At 49.7% G+C, this 21908-nt stretch overlaps 1 protein-coding gene across 1 annotated transcript in view; it reads right to left on the bottom strand.

The window, feature by feature from the left end:
• Positions 1–21908, bottom strand: part of ZMYND8 (zinc finger MYND-type containing 8) — a 122787-nt gene that overhangs the window by 20756 nt on the left and 80123 nt on the right. The window contains 10 exon segments of the mRNA XM_030309455.2: positions 973–1163; positions 3392–3760; positions 8880–9011; positions 9014–9202; positions 9205–9294; positions 9297–9380; positions 11972–12020; positions 12022–12066; positions 12068–12126; positions 21528–21668. Of these exon segments, the coding sequence (XP_030165315.1) occupies positions 973–1163; positions 3392–3760; positions 8880–9011; positions 9014–9202; positions 9205–9294; positions 9297–9380; positions 11972–12020; positions 12022–12066; positions 12068–12126; positions 21528–21668 (1349 nt within the window).

Below are 21908 nucleotides of genomic sequence, written 5' to 3'. Positions count from 1 at the left end.
ACAGCTATCCTCAGTAATGGTCACCCATGCTCTCTATAAACCTGAATAGTGTACTCATTAGTAACTAACTAATCATTTACTCCTTAGTGAAGAGTAAATTATTATTACTGCCTACTTAGTGACATACTAAACACTCTGCCTAGATTATTCCTCATTAACTACTATTGATAGCCCTTCACGGTAATAAGCCCAACACAGAGAAGTTAGGCACCAGCATGCATTCATTTAACAACCCTGCAGCAACACCTACTGTGAGCCAGGCACCGTTCTAGGCCCTGGAGGTAAGCAAAACAGACAAAATCCTGGCCTCGTGGTTATTCCGCTATCGAGCGGCCTGTGGCTATGGACCCGCGTGTCACTCCAGAGCAACCTCATGTGACCTTGAGAACAGCTCCTGGTTGTATTTGCCTGAATTCAACGAGCAAAGAAGCACCTGGCAAATGAAGAGGAAGAGTCTACGCTGAGCGAACACCCAGCAGTGAACTCAGGGGGCGGGTGAGTCGGGAGGGAATCCACCCCTCCCTAGTCCAACCTGGTGTGGGTATCACACCTTACAAACCTCCTGCCTAAGACTCGTGTCACTTCATTCCACATGGCTTTTGAATCATAAACCAACTCCCTGGTCTGTTATCAACTGGCGGAACAGTAACCTGTCCCAGCGCTTAAGGAAACCGTCTTCACGAGTGGCGAGAGCTCCGCAGGGTAATTCTGCCGCTGTGTCATTTTCCTGCTCTGTACTAACTTTAGAATCTAAGCGCTCAAAACAAGATGCAGCCCATTCTAGATTTCTCTGCTTAGATCCAACTTTAGAGCCAAGTGGAAGAATCTGGGCTTGGAGATCTTCACTTCAAATAGGGTCTTCCCTCCAAAACACCCCGTAAAGCCTGCAAGGTCGTGATTCTCCAGGCTCCCATCCGGAAGCTGGTCCTCTGACATGCCCCCCCCCATCCCCCAGGTGCCATGGGCACTCACTTTGCTAGTGTACTTGGCAATGTCCGCAGCAACATCAGCGGAGGCAGTGGCGATGGGCAGGTCTGCGCTGACTGAGGACGCGAGGGTGCTCGTGGCCCCCGAGCTGGTGACCAGAGGCGACGACTGGGTGCTGGTCACCAGGGTGATGGTGGAGGTGGATGGGCTCTGTGTGATCTCCTTCTGCTGCACAGCTAGGAAAGGAAAGGGTCCTGGTCACCCCACCGCCACGGGAAGGGCCCGACCCAGCACGAAGCTGCACAGAGGGAGTGAAGTCCCCAATGCGTGCCCTTTGAGCTTTTCTACTTTCAAATGACAAACATCCTCCCTTTGACCAGACTCTAACTAGGATCCTCTAAGCCATTTCTGGGACCAAACCTCAGGCAAACACAAACAACTTTTCTAACAGCTCAAGGCCGCATCCCTAGGATGACCCCAGGCCCCATTAAAGTGCCTGCCTGAGAAAGTTCAAGGCTGCCATATAAATTTACTGTTTGTTACAGCAAACCCCCTGTGGCCCATCTCCCAGGGAGGGTAGGAGCCTAACTTTGAGAAGCAGCAGTTAGCAACCCCACGTGGGCTTCACACGGACCAACCCCCATTTCCCATTTTTTGTAAAATTTCACTTCCCTGACTCTATTGGAGGTCCTCACTCGGCCCCTTCCCTACCCCCGTCCATTCTCCCTTTAAAATGCCTCATCACCTCTGTACAAAGTAGGGCTGACTTCAGTTTAGGCTGGACTTTTTCTCCCTATCGTGATAGTACATACTGATTAAAACCCATCCTTACCACTTTAACTAGTATCCAGCTTTGTTCACCTTTGACACAAGACAACCTGGAAATTGAGAACCATACCATCAATGGGCCTCTCAACTCCAGCACCTAAATTCCCCTGGGGAAGCTCGTAATGCTGACGGGGTGCGAAGACAGAAAACACTGGAACTAGTCATCCCGACCTCGAATATCCTAGATTTAGTTCTGCCCCACTAGCCCTTTAAAATAGCAGGAGCAGAGGCGCCTGGGTGGCTCAACTGGTTAAGCGTCCCACTTCGGCTCAGATCACAATCTCTCGGTCCATGGGTTCGAGCCCCGCGTCGGGCTCTGTGCTGACAGCCAGGAGCCGGGAGCCTGCTTCAGATTCTGTCTCCCTCGCTCTCTGCCCCTCCCCCACTCAGGCTCTCTCGCGCTCTCTCTCTCTCTCTCTCAAAAATGAGTAAATGTTAAAAAAATAAAATAAAAAATAAACAGCAAGAGCAATCTAGCTGCATTCCCACTGGACCTGTCCAATCTGTTACGCTTACCTCCAACCACCCCTCCCCGCCCCGTCTTCGAAGGGATTCTTTGGGGCTCTTCAAGACCTGGCCACCTTTCAACCCACATCCTGCTGCTACTCTTTACAGCTCTACTCGCTAGGCTGCGCTCAGTACGTGAGGGTTTCAACCAAAGACCCCAATCTCCAAGGATGTAGATGCGGGCTTCCCTAGGAAACATGATCTGCATCAGTGCTCAAAAAACGAGGCAACCTGGTACTCCTCCGCACGGCACCAGATGGAGCCTCCTGCATGGCTTGGCCGAGGCGGCGGGGGGAGGGGGTGTCGGGCGGCTTTGATTACCCAACTTCGGCAACTGCTTCTTGACTGATGCCGGCTCTTCTCCACGGGGCTAATCCCTAGTTCTCCGCTACCAGTGTCTCACACTGAAAGCACTCTTCCCAAGGTAACGCCAAGAGGCTGACGGATGTGCACGAGAAAACTACGCAAACATATTCATTGCAGCACTGCTCACAACAGAAAAAAAACTGGGAGCAATCTAAATGCCCATCCGTAGGGGAATACTTGATTTACATCAACTGTGGAATACTATGCAGCAGTCCAAAAGAATAATGAAGAGCTCTGTGCACTAACATGGATGAACCTCTAAAACATGCTGATGGGTTAAAAAAAAAAAAAAAGAAAAAGAAAAAGAAAAAAAAAAAGGGGGGAAAAAAAGCAAGTATGGTACCATTTTTATGTTTTAAAAAAAAAGAAAAAAAAGTCCTATTTTTATGAAGATTCATATATGTAAATATATATGCATACATGCATAAAAAAGGGTTTTACAGTGAACAGTGGCCGCTGAGAAAGGGTGGAGGATGAAATGGAAGTTCAATCAAGACAACAGATTTGGGGGTAAGTATTTTACCCTTTTCTAAGAAGCCTATACGCACGTATTGTTCAGAAACGAAAAATAAATAAATAGGAGTGAAAAAACGAGCTGCGAGACAATTTTTAAAAATGATGCCAAATGGAACGCGTAAGGCCTTCAAGATGCAACGGCCGGGAAACAAAAAGGAACGGAAAAAACAAAACCATTCTCTCTCTCCTGTCGATGTGGCGAACAGGGAGCGGGCGCCACGAGAACAGAAGGGGGCGTGCGTGGTACCTTTCACAGCCTGTCTGGTCTGATATCTCGTCCCCTGGGAGCACTGTGGCTGCTGCTGGCTCTCCTGTTGGCTGTCCTGTTGGCGCTGTATCTTCTGCATGTGCCACTTTTGGGAAGACGTTTGAAACTTACTTGACGAGTTCCACACGACCCGCTGCACGGCCGGGGCAGTCTCCTTCGGTAAAAGCGGCCTCTGCTTTTTCACCGGGCTTCCCGTGGCGGCGGCGGCCGGGGCCGTGACGGTGGACGTGGTGCTGGTGGTGGCCGTGACACCAGCCGTGGGAGTTTGGGAGGAGGAGCGGGTGAGGAGCGGAGTTTCGGGTGGGGACTGGCCGCCCGCCGTAGTGGATGGTGGAGCTTTACCTACGACTAAAGCCGATGCGTGAAAAAACAAACAACACACAAACAAAAGAACGGTGGATTGGACTCAGGTTCACGTGCAGGGTCTCTAGGCCAGCAGGCTCTGGGTAAGACAAACCAAGGCCAGCCAGGAATGCCCGACAAATTCGGCGTGGCGGGGACACGCCGATGGAGGTGCCCATCTCACCGTACCCACTTAGGCCACTTCTGCACCTCTGTCTCAGAGGGTCAGCCCCTTCTCGGGAGCACATGCCCACCTCTGAGACTCTCATCTGGGCCTCTGGGGGAAATGGGAACGAGACACAGCTCCTGCCCTCAAGTTGCCCAACGACACGTGGATGAGCAGAATCACCGCACGAGGCTCGTTTTACAGACAGAACTGGGTAAGCACTTTGTGAGAGAACCAACCAAAGTCAATCTGGAGATGAGGAGAATCCCTTTGGCTAGGGAACCTCTAAAGCATGCACCCCAAAGGATCAGATGGCTTCCCGTAGGTCAAAGCACCGAACAACACGAAGTCACCCAGAAAGAAAAGTATCCCTTAACCTCTGACTCCCTCCAGGACTAAGTCCCAGTAAGCTGCTAATGGCCTCGACACCTAACACTAAAGGTAATTCCAACCCGAAGCCAGAACCTTCCCAACACAATGGTATTTATCGTGACGTTAGGAGACTTGCCTTCTTTGTTGTTGCTGTTGTTTTATTAAGTGTTTTGTTTTGTTTTGTTTTAATTGTGATGCCAGTACAGGCAACATACACAGCGTTAGGTTGGCTGCAGGTGTACAATACAGCGATTCAACAATTGTACACAGTGCTCAGTGCTTGTCAGGGTGAGTATATGCCTTACGTGTGTGCTGGTCAAATCTACATCTAAAATGAGTTTCATTTTTGTATTCAGAGTGAGTGGCTTTAAATAAAAATATAAAGTCAATGATTATATACAAGCAGGACTTGGGAAGGGCCAAAACAATGAATGTGAATGAGAAGTTTGGAAAAAGCTGCTTCGTGGAGTCTTAGGGTGGGGGTGGGGGAGGGGAGGCCTGCAGGGAGGGGTAGGATTTCCAACAGGCGGAAGTGAGAACTGGGAAGGTGACAGCATCAGCCAAGGCGTGTTTGGGAACAGGCAGCACTTGGGTCAGTGAGGGCAGGCAGTGAGGAGTGGCAGGAAGGCAGGTTAGAGCCGGAAGCACTGAGCAGCGTAGAAGGGGGGGGCACGTGGTGCTCATTTGTAAAAGGGTTGTCACTGCAGAGACGCCAGCCACCAGTGGGCTGGGTTTGCCCCCCCCCCCCGAGAGGATGCCTGGGGATCACACACAACACAGGCAATAAGTCAGCACCCCGATCTTAGACAATGTGCCTCGACATGAACGCCTCTTCAGGAACATGTCTGTCTTTTTAGATTTCTAGAACCTGGGAAAGACATGACCTTGACTGTTCTAGGGAGGATTTTCAGTACACTGGGTTTTAGGAAGTCCATCTCCTAAAGGAGAGGGAGAGGGAAAAAAAAACAAAAAACAAAAAAAAAAACCAAGCTGACTTTCCTGACCTGGAGGTGGGGGTCATCACGTCTGGCTGGCCCTCCGTCCTCCTGCTCCTCCGGAGAGGAGAGCCTAGCCAAGTTCACAGGAAGAGCCAGAGGGGGAGCTCTGGGATGACCCTTCCCTGGGATGACATGATGTGCCAGATACTGGACACAGTCCCTGCACTCTCCAGGCAGAGAGGTGGCTTTGAACCCAGTTTCTCTATGAGCCCTGCACTGGGGCAGTACCCTGGTGGGGTTTCTCACCCACATGCCTCCCTTTGCTTCCGGGTGACCAGAAAAGCAATACCGTTATTGTTGACAAGCTAGCCTAGTCCCCCTTTCCTCAGACACAGGGCAACCACAAAAGGTCCTTTTCTTTGTACCACTTTTCGGAAGCAAACAGCTGGCCTCACAGGTGGCTTGGCGGCCCCTCTGTTCCAAATGAAACACTGGAGTGTGCAATCCGAAAAGATGCTGGGCTCGAAGCACTCAGACACTCAACTATTTTGATTCCTAACAGATTCTAATGGTTTGGGGCGGGGGAGGCCATAAGAAATTCCATTTGTCCTAGAAATTTGAAGCGTATAATCAAATGACCTGTAGCCCAAAAAAGGGTGAGTCTCTTAAGGGCCAATACTCCAGAAGCTGTCCCTACTTATTAAACTACTTCTTCTAGATTTTGGTCGCTGTCTAGTCCCTAAAAGGCAGGCTTTTAAAGAGAAGAATGGAAATTACTGATGTTTTACGGGAACCACAGCAAGGTCTCGAAGTAAGCTCTCTCTTTGCCTCTATTCTGACATCACCAGCCACAAAGCTGTTTTGCTAGCTACGTATCCAGATTCTATACGTGAGCTTCATTCCCAGCTGAAGGGGAGCTGGAGGTCACCACGGCTCACTCCAAAATACCCTTCGGCTAAACACACCGTTGAAAGCATGCTCTACTGCAGAGTCTGGTACAAACTCGATCCTTCAAGACCCAAACTACCATCGAGGGGCTCTAGATTTTAAGACTGGTAGGTCTTGGGGCGCCTGGGTGGCTCAGTCGGTTGAGCATCCGACTTCAGTTCAGGTCATGATCTCACACTCCGTGAGTTCGAGCCCCGCGTCAGGCTCTGTGCTGGCAGCTCAGAGCCCGGAGCCTGCTTCGGATTCTATGTCTCCCTCTCTCTCTGCCCCTCCCCTGCTCATGCTCTGTCCCTCTCTGTCTCAAAATAAAAAAAACATTAAAAAAATTTTTTTAAAAAGACTGGTAGGTCTTTGTCCCAACCCCAGGATAACGCATGAACTGAATTAAGTTTCTGCACGAACTGAATTAGGTTTCAGAATCATCTTCAGCTTAATTACAACCACTGTATACTTGGGGCCTCTTGAAGGTATTTCCCTCAGATATCAGTGCAAGAACAGCTGTATTTCGCTTAATCGACTGGGATGTTTGGGGGTTTTTTTTGGGGGGGGGGGTGGGAGGGGAATATGAGATCTTTTAAGGGGCTGTATTTCCCTTTTTGCCTTGACTGCTGTATTTCCCTTTTTGCTTTGACTGCTAGGAAGCTCACAGCCAAAATGAAAGCTCAACTTTGCTAACACTGAAGGCCGAAACAGTACATAGTTATGTTCATAAACCTTCCCGGACCTCTTACTATTCTACCTTCCTCTTTTACAGACTTCTGTATCTTCATTTTGTTTTATGGTTATATATTCTTGTCAATCTGTTACAGATCCTTTCTGGAAGAGGAAGAGGCATAAAACCAATCAATCAAAAGACAGGTTCCGGACATTAAGGAACAGTATACCTATCACTCAGGAGCACTGCCATCTTTGTACCCAAATATCCCCCCCAAACCACATGGAATATGGAAAAGATGCTACTCTCCTACTGTTTTCTGCCACATCTGCCTCAAACCCCAATCCACAACAAAGTCGGATTTTTTCGAGGCCACCCCCAAATCCACGGGGACTCAGGACGGTGTGCTGTTCTAGCCTCCCTGCCCCTTTCAATCACTTCTCTTTCTCCCTCCACCGCACCATTCAGACACGGTTCATCAGTGAACTGCAGAAATTCTCTCTCCCCAACAACTGAGGCTCCGTGGCACAAAAGAAGGATTCTCAAGGCCCACTCCCGACAGCCTCCGAAATGCTCAGGGGGTGTAGAATCACCTCTGACTCAAGAGTTTGGTTGGGAACTTAGCTCCTGTCAAAAGTTGGCCCGGGACAGAAATTAAACCTGACTAGCCCTTCAGGTGCTCACAAAGTCCAGAAGGTTTTATGGCTACGATTTCCAGTGTGTCCGTAGGCAATGTTTTTCCTGGGCCCTAAATTAATTCTTCTCTCCCTTTCTTGGGCACGTTGGAATCCCCTTACACCCACTTGCCAAACCAGCTAAAAAAAAACACGCTAACTGCCTTGTCCACGGGAAGGACACCCTTCACATCATTCACACGCTCTTCCTGGAGGGCTTGTCAACATGCCTGGGCTGCGCCAGGGGAGGGTGGCCACTGTGGGTTCGGTCTGTGACAGCGGCAACGGGGAGCACCCCTGAGATCAGGTGATGGTTCTCAGCCAGAGATTTGTGCCGCCCAGGGGGCAAACGGCAATATCAAGACATCTTTGACTGCCACCAGTAGGCAGAGGCTATTGGCATACAGAGGGCAGAGGCCCGGGAGGCTGCCAAACATTCTCCAACACACAGCACAAAGAATTACATGGCACAAGATGCCAACAATGCCAGGGCTCAAAGACCCTGGACTCAGGTCGAATAAACACATATACGGTGGCACCTCAATTCAGGTGCCCACCATCCAGTGCCCTCTCCCTGTCTAGGGCCCCAAGAAGCACTCGGTATTCAGGTACCATCTCCCCAAATGGTCTCAGATTCCAGTAAGAAAATGCACCTGGGCAGCATGAGGCACCTGGGCAGCATGAAGGGAAGAACAGGAGCTGAACTCATCAAGATCTCTGAATTAAACACTTCTAACAGGGGCGCCTGGGTGGCTCAGTTGGTCATACTTTGGCTCAGGTCATGATCTCACGGTTCATGAGTTCAAGCCCTGCGTCAGGCTCTGTGCTGACAGCTCAGGCTCTGTGCTGACAGCTCAGACTCTGGAGCCTGTTTCAGACTCTGTGTGGTGTGTGTCTCTCTCTGCCCCTCCCCAACTCATGCTCTCTCTCTCCCTCTCTCTCTCTCTCTCTCTCTCTCTCTCCTCTGTCTCTCAAAAAAACATTAAAAAAAACTTTTAAAAAAAAATGAAAAATAAACACTTCTAACAATTCCAACCTTGTCAAATGTCTAAATGTTGACAAATATTTTAGGGAAGCAAGTGAGCATATTGGGAAAGTGGAGCTTGGGCAAAAAATGACCCGACTGCTAGAAACACCTACCGTTTTTTATTTTTCTGAGCTCAAAATCAACCACACTGGGCGAGAGGCGGGCAGGCCTGGAGTCGGTCCTGGACCTGATTAGTGACTTAGCTAGGTGACCGCGAGCCAATCAAAGGTCTGCTCTGGTCCCCCCTCTGTGATGTCGGAGAGCCACGTAACTTCTGGAAATACCAACACACGGGGGTACTCTAAGCCAAATCAAGAAACCGAAACTGGTGGGGGGTTCACTTACCATCCTGCTTGGGAGATGTTTCTTTGGGTTCCTTCTTATTTTTTCGACCCTCCCGCCCAGTATGGTCTTCTCCTAAATCTATGATGACTTCACTCTCTGAATCAGAGTCCAGGCCCAAATGTATTGTTGGGGATCCATCTCATCTTTCCCCTTGAGTTTATCCTTTGCAGGGTGAGGGGAGGCTTTTGCTTTTTCGGAGAAGTCCTTCTCAGGCTGGGGGCTTGCCTTTTCCTTGACCGAGCCGGGATCTGCTTTCTCGCTGGTTGGTCAGGTGCTTTTTAGCTCTTCCTAAGTCTCCACTGGGTTTGCCGGTTGGAGCTTTATTTGACAGCAGATGGCTCTTTGCCCATCGGACTACCCTCTTCGTCTTCTGCATCTTCTGGCTCATTCGTGGACTTCTGTTCATTGTCACTATTACACTATTGCTACTATCTGACCTCTCAGAATCTTCTGAATCGCTGTGCTATATAGCCATGTAAACATCTGAGATTTCATTTATGCCTAAATTCAAAGAGAAAACCCAGCATGTGGCGTAGTCACAAAAGAAAGAGCAGGACCCCAAACGCAAACATTTTCCACGCCAAATGCTGGAATAAAATGAAACATTTCAAATTGCATCCCCCTGGCCTGGTGGGGTTAGCAGCGAACGGCATCTAACAAATGCCAACTGGGGTTTGCAGAGGGTTTCGGTTACTGACACTCGAAGATGACAAGGGACCAGACAACATAAATTTTAAATTTATCCGGAGCTGCGTCCTTGCGACACCGATAAGTAACCGGGCCGTGGAGACTGGGAGGGGTGGGGAACAAAGGAGATGAGCTGTTAAAATGGATCCACTTTACAGATTAGAAAACAGAGGCCCAGAGAAATCACTTACCCTAAGGCCCAAAGAAAACCAAGATAGAGGCAAGGCCGGAACCCTGGGCACTCCTGACGGAGCACCAGCTCTCTTGCCACCAATTCCCAAAGCATTCAAGTCCTCGTCGCTTTGAGTCCAGAGCTCAAAGAAATAACCCAAAGCCTTGAGGCAGAGGTCGCCAGCTCACAGCCTACAAGCCGCATCTGGCCGGCACACGTTTTACTTAGGGGGCCATGGTTTGGCCCAGCGGCTATTTTGCCGTTTGTTTCTCACTTAGAACGTGTTGCCCAATTCACAAACCAGGAAATTTCACACAGAAATCAAGGCAGCAGGCTTGTGTGGGAAGAAAACGCAAGAATCTGGCCGCCCTGGGTCACAGGCCTGCGAGGCAGCAACCGGCTGGAGCCACGAAGCCACTGGCCCCTTCCGGCAGGGACGCACCCTCTCCAGGTGACCCGCTGCCCCACCCTCCCTCCAACGCCCTGTGCTGACGCAGAGTCACTGCCGCACGGACAGCAGAGTCAAGACCAAAGTCACACGCTTCCAGGTCTCTATCAAAATGCAAAATGACAGACCAGCGGGTGTTTCACAGACACAAACAAAAGTGGGCGAAAGCATGTTCCACTCAACCCACTGACGTGTCTTGCTCCCAGTAAGGAGCGTCGTCCGGCCACAGGTTAATGATACCGTATCTTAAATTTTGAAAGGAGGAAAACTCAAATCTGTACCGCCTTCGTTCTGGGGCAACAGTCACCGTGAGTGGGGTCACCATTGAGACCCAGACACAGAAAGGAAACTTGCAAACAGACAAAAGCCACGAGCAGCCCAGGGCACCAGATACCAGCAGACTCGTCTCAGAAGTAGATCTGCCTCCGTCAGGGCTCCATCAAAAACAGGAGAAGCCAAAAGCCAAAAACTCAGATCTGGTCTAACTTCTGGGTCCCACGGCTTATGCTACTGTAGCCAGATACGAGGTCAGATACGGTCAGATATGAGGACAAGTGTGACCACAAATGTGATAAGGAAAGCTTGCATACCGGAGCCCAAAAGACACGAGTTCAAACCCTGCTCCTGTGCAGTTATTCACCTGGTGACCCTGAACTAGGACCTACCACTCTGAGCCTCACTTGCTTCATCTGCAAAATGGGATTGAAAATGGTATCGACCTACCTGTCAGGGCAATCTACGCACCGTGCGTGGTACAGTGCGAGGTATGCAGGAAACAGTCAGTAAACAGAAATATTAAAATTCTTATTAACATGAATAATAATCAAGGAGTCAGCCCAGCTGCATGGAAGGACCCAAGGCAGATACTTAAATGGCCTGCAAATTACCACCATTCCTCCTCTGGCCCTTCTGGATGACTCCTAACCACAGCTTAGTCATTCTAAGGTCCAGGGCACCCACAGACACTCTCAACCTCACCCTAGCGGGGCTCTCTCTCCTGAGGCCAGCCATCCCCTACTTCTTCGCAAACACCCTCCTGCTTTTGTTTACTTAGTCCACAAACATTCCAGAGCACCTACTATGTACACAAGACCAAGTACCTTGGGAACGTAAATGCTTATGAGACAACCTCCCTGCCTTCAAGGAGCTTCCAGTCTAGCTTCCGGTGTAGAGGGACACCCCACACAAAGTGACCACTGATGTTCCCCAGCAATAAAGTGCCACAGGAGGGGGCAGATAGGGAGGGAGGGCAGTCAGAGGAGACTTCCTGGAGGAGGGGATGCCTGAGCTCAGCCTTAGGGAAAGAATTCAGGTAGGCGGTGTGAAGGCAGGCAGCACGGGGAAGAGGAAGGCAGGCAACAGGTACACAAGCAGGATGAGTGTGCCAGGTGGGGAGGGCCCGGTCTGCGGCAGAAGGGTTTGTGTCGGTTGTTTGTGGGACGAACTGGACTTGACGGTGAGCCACTGACGTGTGCAGACAGCGAGCGTGGGGGCAAACTCAGGAAGACCCTTCCGCTTTCAAATTTCCCTACCACCTGCACCTCGAGGCTGCAGGCTACCACAACCAGAGAATAAACTGGGTGGATGTCAAGAACCCTTGTGAACAAGTGACGAGCCGATCCGAGAGGCTCCGCCGTTGGAGGAACTGTCTCTGAGCCACACGCTCAGTGCTGCCCTACAGCAGCCGGATCCAACGCTGGCTTCATCCGGGCGGCGACCCTACAAAGAGTTAACGGTGACGATGGCGACCACAGTGACGATGCGAGCGCAAACCAAAGGACGTACCTAATTGTGCTTTGCAGCTCTCTATGGTCTTGTCGAGATTTAGCTGGAAATCTGCTGCGGATCTGCCGCTTGGGCGAGAGGAGGGGGACGGGCGCGGGTCTGCTGCTGGACCGACTCGCTCAGCTCCTTTAGGTCCATCTCGGCCTTGCTCCGATCTGGAAGACAGGGTGGCACCCTCATCAGACACGCACTGGACGAAGAACACGCAACACTCCTCACTTAGCTTCCTTCTCGCACACACACGATGGAGAGCACGGCGGGGAGAGAAACCCCAAAACCCTTGCCCCCACATCATCTGCTCAACGGTGGCTGGTAATAGCCCGCCAACACACGTGTCTGCTGAACGGTCGCCTGGGTGGCTTTTGATATTTGAAACGCACGACCCCAGCCAGACGGTTGTCTGTCGAACTCCGCGTCATTAGGGATCCTGAAAGCCAAAGGCTACAGTAATACGGTCAATCTCCGCGTCAACAGATAACGTCACACTGCATCTGGCCAGAGTGTGCTTTTAACTCCAGGTTACGAGAGGACTGTAACCAACAGACGCTGAGTGCGTCCTCCCTGCCCCCCGTCCCCCCAGAGCACACATACACATAACGGGGGGTCCGGCTTCCTCATTTACCACGGAGACTTTGCTGCTCATTCCTGGTCCACCTAGACTGGAGTTCAAGTCAGAAAAGTGGGGTAAATGTCAGACAGGCAGACCTTACAGCCAAGCTGCTGTGCTCCTTTGTGGCTCAGACATCCATCTGAAGACAGGTGAACAGATCAGCCCTGGATACTAAACCTCTGTCTTCTGGCTCAGATACGGCCCAAGTTCCTCACCCTAATCCCAGGCAAAGGTCTCTGATGGAGGACTCAAGGCCAAGGGTCTGGCCACCCTCCCCGCCCTTCCGCCATGGGCTCCTTACATAACCAACTGGACCAGATTCCAAGGGTCTGTGAGCTTGCATTGCGTACATTCCTTTCACCCCACCTCCTCCAGCGTCCCCCAAAACAGAAGAAAGGGACAAAATGAAGGCAGCTGCACAGGCCCAGGAAGCAAGGAGACTTCACAGGCAGGGGTCACTAGCTGCCACCTGCCTGCCACCCCTGGCATCCCCCTGCCTCTCCAACTGACCCTAGGCACAGAACGCAGAGCATATGCCCTGCCCTGGCCAATCCCAGAAAACCAACGTAACATCTATCAAGGACAAAAATGAGAGGCCACCTCCGAGCCCGCTGCCACCACCTATGAGCTCACTCTCAGGCTTCCTCCACCCCCTGCTGTCCCCACCCCCAACACATCTATGCCCACCAGGCTGTGAGAGAAGCCCGGTGTATACAGTCTGAGGGCTGGACCACAAGGGCTGCTCAAAACCTCACTCACTGCTCGTACCCATTTTCCAACATGACCCACACACCTTCCCCGTCACGCAGGAACGGGGCAGTCCCTCGACCCTGCACACCCAGAGATCCGTTCAAGTCAGCAGAGGTAGGCAGCCTCCCCTGAACCCCTTGCAACCCTCTCACAGCTCACGAGAGCGACAGACCTGCTCCGACTTAATTTTACCACCGAAATGAGGTCACTACCAAGGGGAGATTAGGATTAGGAAGGGCCCTTTCCCCAAAACACACTCAGGGCAGCCCTCAGGAAAATGTCAGAAGTGAGTTGCTCAAAACAAGCAGATACCATCGTTGTCCTACGAGAAAAGGCTCTAAGGCTCTAAAAACATATCCACCTGTGAGCGTGTGCATACATGTGTGTGAGCATCCGTGTGCATTTCTTTGTGCAGGACTGGAGATGCGCACAGAGAAGATGGGTGAAGGCACGGGGTATTTCGGAGCAAGGGAAGAATATTCCTGCAAATTTACTGGAGATGCACCTTACAGAGAGAACAGAGACTAATAATGACAACAATAAAACGGCAAGGGGGAAAAGGAGGACGACCAAGGAAACAGAGAAAGAAAAAAGATCCAATTCAAGAACAAGCACTATGAGAACGACTTAGGGATTTCAACAGTTAAGTGGTGAATGTGACCGGGAAGGGAAAGGATAGGAAGCCAATCTCATAACTTCCACTTTCAGAAATGAGAAAGGATACTGGGTTCCTAAGGGAAAAGGCAGCTTTTCAAGTATGAAGTTGTAAAAGAAATTAACTCACAAAAATACTTTCCATCGGTGTCCTCAATGAATGCTCGACACAGCAGTTACCAAAAAAAAAAAAAAAAAAAAAAAACCAAAAACAAAAACAAAAAACACCATCTACTACACCAGGAGCAAGCAAACTTTTGCTGTCAGAGAGCAAATTGGGCTCTGCAGGCCATACAGCCTCTGCTACCAAAGTGACCGTAAACAATATGCGCACAAATTGATGACACTGTGTTCTAATAGCACTTTATTTACAAAAACAAGTAGGGGCCAGATTTGGTCCAAGGCCTGAACGTTTGCCATTTCCATCTGTAGCGCACTAACTGATAATCTTGGCTGCAAACTGAAATGAACAGAGCTTTAAACAAAAAAATCCTAACGTCTCGGTCCCCCCTCCCTGAAAATGTGAATTAACTAGCCTGGGGGAAGGCCTGGACACTGGCCGTTTAAAATAACCCAGAGAGGGGCACTGGATGGTTCATTCCACTAAGCGTCTGATTTCAGCCAAGGTCATGATCTTGTGCAGATCGTGGGGTCCGAGCCCCATATCCGACTGGTTGCTGTCAGCACAGAGCTCACTTCTGATCCTCTGTCCCCCTTTCTCTCTGCACCTCCCCTGCTCATGAGCTCTTTCTTTTAAAAATAAATAACATTACAAAAAAAAAAAAATACCCCAGATGGGGCGCCTTGGCTGGCTCAGTCAGCAGAGCATGTAGCTCTTGATCTCGGGTCATGAGTTCAAGCCCCACATTGGGCATAGAGCCTACTTAAAAAATATTAAGATTTTATTTTTTGGGTTTTTTTGTTTGTTTGTTTTAAATATTAAGATTTTTTAAATGGGGGGGAGCACCTGGGTGGCTCAGTCGGTTAAGCATCCAACTTTGGCTCAGGTCATGATCTCACAGTTCATGGGTTCAAGCCCCACCCCACGTTGGGGCTCAGTGCTGATGGCTAGGAGCCTGCTTTGGACTCTGTGCCTCTCTCTCTGCCCCTCCTCTACTCGTGCTCCGTCTCTCAAAAATAAACATTAAACAAAAATTTTTTTGTAATTAAAAAAAAAAAAAGATGATTCTAACTGGCCGCTAATACTGAGAACTGCTGCATCAGTCTTCTTTTTAATATTCATTTATTTTGAGAGAGAGAGAGAGAGAGAACGCAAGACCATGTAAGAGGGGCAGAGAGAGAATCCCAAGTAGGCTCCACGCTGATAAGAGGGAGCCTGACACGTGGGATCTGAGCCAAAATCAAGAATCTGACACTCAACCGACTGAGCCACCAGGCGCCCCAGACCAATCTTCTCTGTGAGTAAAGAAAATTCCTCCTGATTTGCCTTAACCTTTGTGTTAACAGTATCACTTTTCTAAACCTTAGGATTCATAGAAAGAGACCTACAAACTCATCAGAATAATCGTGTGTGTGTGTGTGTGTGTGGCTGTGTCTACAGTAAATGCAATCTCTTAATTTTAGCCTTTAAAAGACTGGACTCGGAAATACTCATAATTAAGAGGAATGAAGAAACAGTACAGCACGTTATTTTACAGTTCAGGTTTCTCCAGTCAATAAGCTGAGGTAATGTGGCTCCTAACGAGAAACCACCCGAAGCCGGGGTGGGGGGGTGGGTCCTGGGATCAGACCTTCAGGAGTTGAGCCACATCCAATTATCGTTCTCGAATTTTCAACCGCATTTTGACTTTCTTCTCCTCCACAGGGAGAAGAGGAGAGCTTCTCTTTCTCATTTAGCGGATAGTCGCTTATCAGGATTTCTTCCACCCCTGCCCTTCTATATCGGGAATATCTTCAGAATCCACCTTTGCTGCCAACATTTTGAACTTTCTGCCTGATACGAAGACAGCTTCGGCTATAAATGGAAACCAGGAAGAAGAAACACCAACGCTGGAGAAAGACACGATCGTACATTTCTGGAGGAAGCATAAATCAGAACCACCTCTTTGCAGGGCAATTTGGCAACATCTCTCAAAATGTCAACTGCACGTGGCCTCTGACCCAAGATTCTGCGTCTAGGAATTCATCCTATGGCTATACTCCCACATGGGTAAAAGGGTCTTCATTTCAGCTGTTGGCAACAGCAAAACAACCTAGAGTCGATAAATAAGGCGCCTGGGTAAATAAATTAACAGTTTCACCTTGAAATAGAATAAAATACAACCGTTAAAAAACAAGAGATCGTTATGTGCTGATATGGAAAAGCCAGGCTGTTTAATGACAAAGACGGTGACAACCAGTAAAAGATATCCGCATTGGTGTGGGGAGAAAAGACGGAAAGGGAACACAGATACGAATATATGTGTTCTTGGGGGTTCTCAACGTTGGCGCTAGTGATATTCGGGGCTGGATAAGTCTTTGTTGTGGGGGGTGGAGGAGGGGGGCTGGGGGCTGTCCTGCACCTTGTAGGACGTTTAGTACATCCCTGGCCTCCATTGCCAGTAGCACCCACATCCCCGTTGTGACGACAAAAATGTTTCTAGGGGCGTCTGGCTGGCTCAGCTGGTGGAGCGTGGGACTCTTGATCTCAGGGTCGTGGGTTCGAGCCCCACATTGGGCATAGAGATTACTTAAAGGTAAAAGCTTAAAAAAAAAAAAAAAAGTCTCCAGGGGTGCCTGGGTGGTTCAGTTGGTTAAGCGTCCAACTCTTGAGTTCCAAGTCAGATCATGATCTCATTGTTTGCAAGCTCGAGCCCCGCATCCAGCTCTGTGCTGACAGTGTAGGGCCTGCTTGGGATTCTCTCTCCCTCTCTCTCTGCCCCTCCCCAGTTCCCGCACGCTCACCCTCAAAATATTTAAAAAAAAAAGAAAAGAAAAGTCTCCAGGCAGTGCCACATGTCCCCTTGGGGAACAGAAATCAGGTTGAAAATCCCTGGTATATAACATAGAAGAACTCCCCAAGAAGACCAAAATGAGGTAACCGTGGTCACCTGTCAGAAGGGACAGACAGGTGGTTACAGACAGGTTGGCTTTTCATTGAACATCCTTTGATCTTTCGAAATTTCTCACCATGTGCATGCACTACTTATAACAACAAAATTAACTCTGTACAAGCAAAACACAGTTTCATTTTCAACGAAAAAGAACTCGATTTTCTCTGTTCAAAAGATGGAATTCCAGGAGCCACAAAATGGCGGCTCCTTCCAGGGAACAATACCATCCAGACCAGAGACCCTGGCAAAAGTTCTCTCATCCATCAAAAGCCAAGAAGAGACATTCTTCATCTCATCCACTGTTTTAGAAAGAAAGAAAAAAAAAAAATGGCAACATGCAGGAAGCCTCAGCCCCCAGCTCTGTATCCATACTCTCAAAGGATGCCTGACTTCAAGGTATCACTTGACACAGAGAAAGAAAGGAGGCCTCCCATCAGCGACAGCGGAGGAATAAACAAGCAGAAACGCTCCGGGTCTGACAAGTTCCCATTGCTCTGTCGGCGTCTCTGACAGACCATCCAGGCACATTTGTGTCACAAACAGGACTGCTGAACTGCTGTGTTTGTTCAGCCCAGAGCAAACACCCTGTGCGACAAGAGGAGACGGGATTCCCAGAGAAGCAAACAGGAGTCTAGAAGAAGAAAAGAATCAGGCCTTCCTTCCTCCTCTCATGCTTATTTATGACTTATTTCTCATACGGTCAAAGAAAGGGACTATAACAATCCACCAGGCTTCAGCTCCTTGCTTTACAGCAGAGAGAAGGCCCGAGACAGCAAACGAGACAGCAAACGAGGGGCCTGTGCATTAGCAAGTCGGGTGAGAAGTCTCTGAGGGAAGCCTTCCCCTCTGTCATGCACCAAAATTAATTTGAATAGTTAAGTATCCAACTGATGACCGATGGCTGGTTTCTGTACTTAGGGTTGGATTTATGTGTTTTGGCCAACTAGAGTTATTTCTATTTTTATTATTTTTTTTGTGTTTTTTAACACTTATTTATATTTGAAAGAGAGAGAGACAGAGAGAGACAGAGCCTGAGGAGGGCAGAGGCAGAGAGAGAGAGGGAGTCACAGAATCCGAAGCAGGCTCCAGGCTCTGAGCTGTCAGCACAGAGCCCGATGCAGGACTCGAACCCACAAACTGCAATATCATGACCTGAGCTGAAGTCGGACACTTAACCAACTGAGCCACCCAGGCGCCCCAGAGTTTTTATTTTAATGCAATTCATTGGCAACTTCCAAAAACGAGGAGAGTTCATACACAAAAGTGGATTTGCATTTTTCTTGGAAATTGAGAGTCTGACAACCCAGGTTCAACTTGTGGGAGCTGCATCCGTCAGAAAGGCACTCTGTCCTCCACGGCGCTGCCCGTTCGAAATCTTCACCTTACCCCCTTCACCCCTACAGCTAGGCCAATTTATCAAACAGCGTGACAAGCGCAGTGTCGAGGGTCCCTCCAACATCAAAACACGGCTCCGTCTTGCAGTGTGTCCGTTCACATATTTTGGCTGAAGGCACAAACTACGAGGCAGACAGGCCTGAGCCCGCAGGCCAAACCTGACCACGAATCTTACGTGATGCTGGGTAGAGGACTTTGCTTCTCTGTGCCCCAGTGTCCACTATCTTTGAAATGGGGCTATCATCTACCTTGAAAGTTGCTGTCGTTTTTTTAATAGTTTTTAGATTTCAGAGAGTAAAACTTGGGGAGGGGTGGGCGATAACAGTTCTGGGTGTTTTAACACCTGCCAGATAGGTGTAACCACCATCAGAATGCAGAGCCACGTCCTCTGCCAAAGAATCCCTCTTTGATTTGGAATCAAGCCCTCCCCCACCCCAAACCCCACAATCACTCACCTGTTTGCCATTTCTCGAATTTTGCTTTTTTTTTTAATTTTTTTTAATGTTTTTATTATTTTTGAGACAGAGAGAGACAGAGCATGAGCAGGAGAGGCACAGAGAAAGAGGGAGACACAGAATGGGAAGAAGGCTCCAGGCTCTGAGCTGTCAGCACAGAGCCCGACGCGGGGCTCGAACCCACAGACTGCGAGATCATGACCTGAGCCGAAGTCGGACGCTTAACCAACTAAGCCACCCAGGCGGCCCTGCTTTTTTTTTTTTTTTCTTTTTTTAAACGAAATGCCATTTGGTTAGATACCATAATGTCATCATCCTCCCGAGCACTGTCTCATTTTCCGTCTTCTCAGAGTAGTTGCAGGGATGCCAGACCCAAAAAAGCCATATAAAGCACCTGCCCCATCCCTGGACAACCTCTTGAGGATTATTTAGTATTTCCCTCCACCCTGACTTCTTCCCTCCACCATCTGATTTCACGCTTCACCAGTCCCTCTCTGATCCTCTCCCCGTTAGGTAATTGAACCCGCAGCCCATAAAACGCCCACATCCCCAATGCCTTGGTTCCCACTGACAAAACAAGTGTCCCAGCACAGAAGGAGATGGGGGCATGGGGAGGGGGGGGGCATGGGGTGGGGGGGGGGGGCGCGGGGCGGGGTCTTCTGTACAGGGCAGCCTCTCAGGCTCCACCATGCCCACCCGCCAGAACGCACGACAGGGAGAAATCTCTCACTGCCGCCGTGGGTAAGCCAAGCGGAAAGACCCACGGCGTCATGAGGCCCTCAAGACCACCTGGTTCAGAGAAGGAGCTATTCTCGCCACTCACGACGGGCAGAGAGGACACAGTGAGAACGCCCCAGCACAGTGTTCCTTTTCGGGGGTGTGGAGGCAGAAGAGGGCGTGAGAAAGCAAGCCGCAACGCTGAGCTCCATCAACATTCCAAAGTAGCAAATGGGTCCCCTTTCATTCGAGTGAGGAGTCCCCACCAGCCACGGCCCGGACCGCTGTACCACACGCAGTCCGTGCTAACAGGTGAGCCAGGGCGGGCCAGGCTCTGGCCTCCCTGCAGACACGGGCTTGCTCCAGTCCCGCCACCTGCCTGGCACCTGGAACTCTGCAGTCCTGGGCACCTGGAACCTCCTCTCCAGACCTTAAGTTTCTCCGCCTGAAATGGCATTGCAGGACAAGACGAACCTGGAGGGTCCTGGCCACCAGGGGCTAGGGGTTCACGTGCGAGCATCGCTCTGCACAGGTGGCTGTCCCCCTCTTCCTAAAACCCTGTATACTCGAGCCCCACCCCCAGCTGTGACAACCAGACATTGCCCTGTGTCCCATGGAGGGGAGTGAGGGAACCATCTCTGGGGAGGACCACCTGACATAGGCTATTCTCCACACAGCACCCAGAGAGGTCCTTCTAAAGTGCTCAGTTCACATCCCTCCTCTGCTCAAAGGGCTCCACACCAGGGTCCACGGGGTCCACAGGGTCCCAGTGCTCCGGGACCTCATCTCCTCACCTTCTTCCCCTCACCCACTAGGACAGGCCACCTGGGCCTCCCTGCCATTCCTACAACATCCCTGACCCCTAGGGCCCTAATTTGGTGTTCCCCCTCCCAATATGGGCAAGGCTGGTTTTTCTTGTCATGCAAATCGAGGCTTAAATACCACCTCTCCTAGGTAACTCAGTCTGACTCTTGGTTTCGGCTCAGGTCATGATCTCATCATGACTCCTGAGCTCTGCAGGGGATTCTCTGTCTCCCTCTCTTTCTGCCCCTCCCCTGCTCACACTGTCTCAAAATAAGTAAACATTTCCAAATAAATAAATAACGGCACACACACATAAACACATACCACCTCTCAAGAGGCCTTCCCTCAACGCTGCCTCTTCCAGACCACCGCCATTCTAGGCATCTCTCTCCTTACCATTTATTGTCTCTCACTTTCTAGAACCCAGCTCGGTACAAGAGCAGGGCCCTTGCTCACCACCCTCTGCCCTGGGTCTAAAACAGCACACGGCGTGTAATAGATGCTCAATAAAAATCAAGAATCCTGACGGAACGAATCAATGAAATGACTTCGTGGTTGGGTATTTAGCATTTCTGGTGCCAATTTTTGCTAAAGACTCTGCCCGAAGGCAGTGCTCTTGAAACAACTGACAGAACTGCAATGGGGGGAGGGGGGACCCTACTAAGTCAGGGATAAAGATGGGCATTTTTTTTTTAATTAGAAAAGGAAAATTAAGGAAACCATATCAGAATATATTGCACAAAGGAAAGGTAAATATTGATTCATAAAGCTCGACTTGCATCAAGTGTGTGCATGTATAAAACCTTAAATGTATATACATACACGCACACACACCTGCATAAGAACTGGGTTACTCTTGTAAAAACAAGAAAACGTTGTAAACACTGGCCTAAGGTCCGTCAGGACAAAACAACTCTGCATATCAACAAGCCCCAGGAAATCGCTTACTTGCTCCTTTTACTGTTCTCCCTTCATCTTTGTCCACTATACCTTTTTAATATTTTGCACAGAGAGAGGTTTTGTTCAGAGCTCAAGAACCACACCCAAAAGAGGACATCACAACTTGCAAAAATATTCATAGATGCCACAGAGAGAGGCTCCCAAAACTCCCCACTGACCCAAGTTAAGATTCAGGATGCTTCCAGTGGTAGACGTTTTGTCCGTTTTCGTCGTGATGGGCGTGGACGCTTGAGGAGAGAAGGTTTTCGGGCTGCCGGACAAACTCCCTGCTTGTCCCGTCTTGGCAGAGGCTGGTGAAGCTGAAAAAGTATGTTCATTGTTAAAAGACAGATTTACAAATGAATAAACAAATAAAACTTGTTTGTCGGGGGAGAGGGGAGAAATTGTATCTGATTTCAACAAGGCCCCCAGAAGTGCCCAGATGGGGTGCAGCAGGAAGGGTCGGCCATTTATGTCAAGCACAGGCTTTAACCCAATGTTAAGCCGTGAAGGAAGGAGGCCTCCCCAGTCATTCTATTAAGCACAAAGCTCTAAGACAA

The sequence above is a fragment of the Lynx canadensis genome, chromosome A3, assembly GCF_007474595.2.
Source record: "Lynx canadensis isolate LIC74 chromosome A3, mLynCan4.pri.v2, whole genome shotgun sequence".
Lineage (NCBI taxonomy): Eukaryota > Metazoa > Chordata > Mammalia > Carnivora > Felidae > Lynx > Lynx canadensis.
Note: the sequence above shows the minus strand (reverse complement) of the source record. Positions and strands in the feature narration are given on the sequence as shown.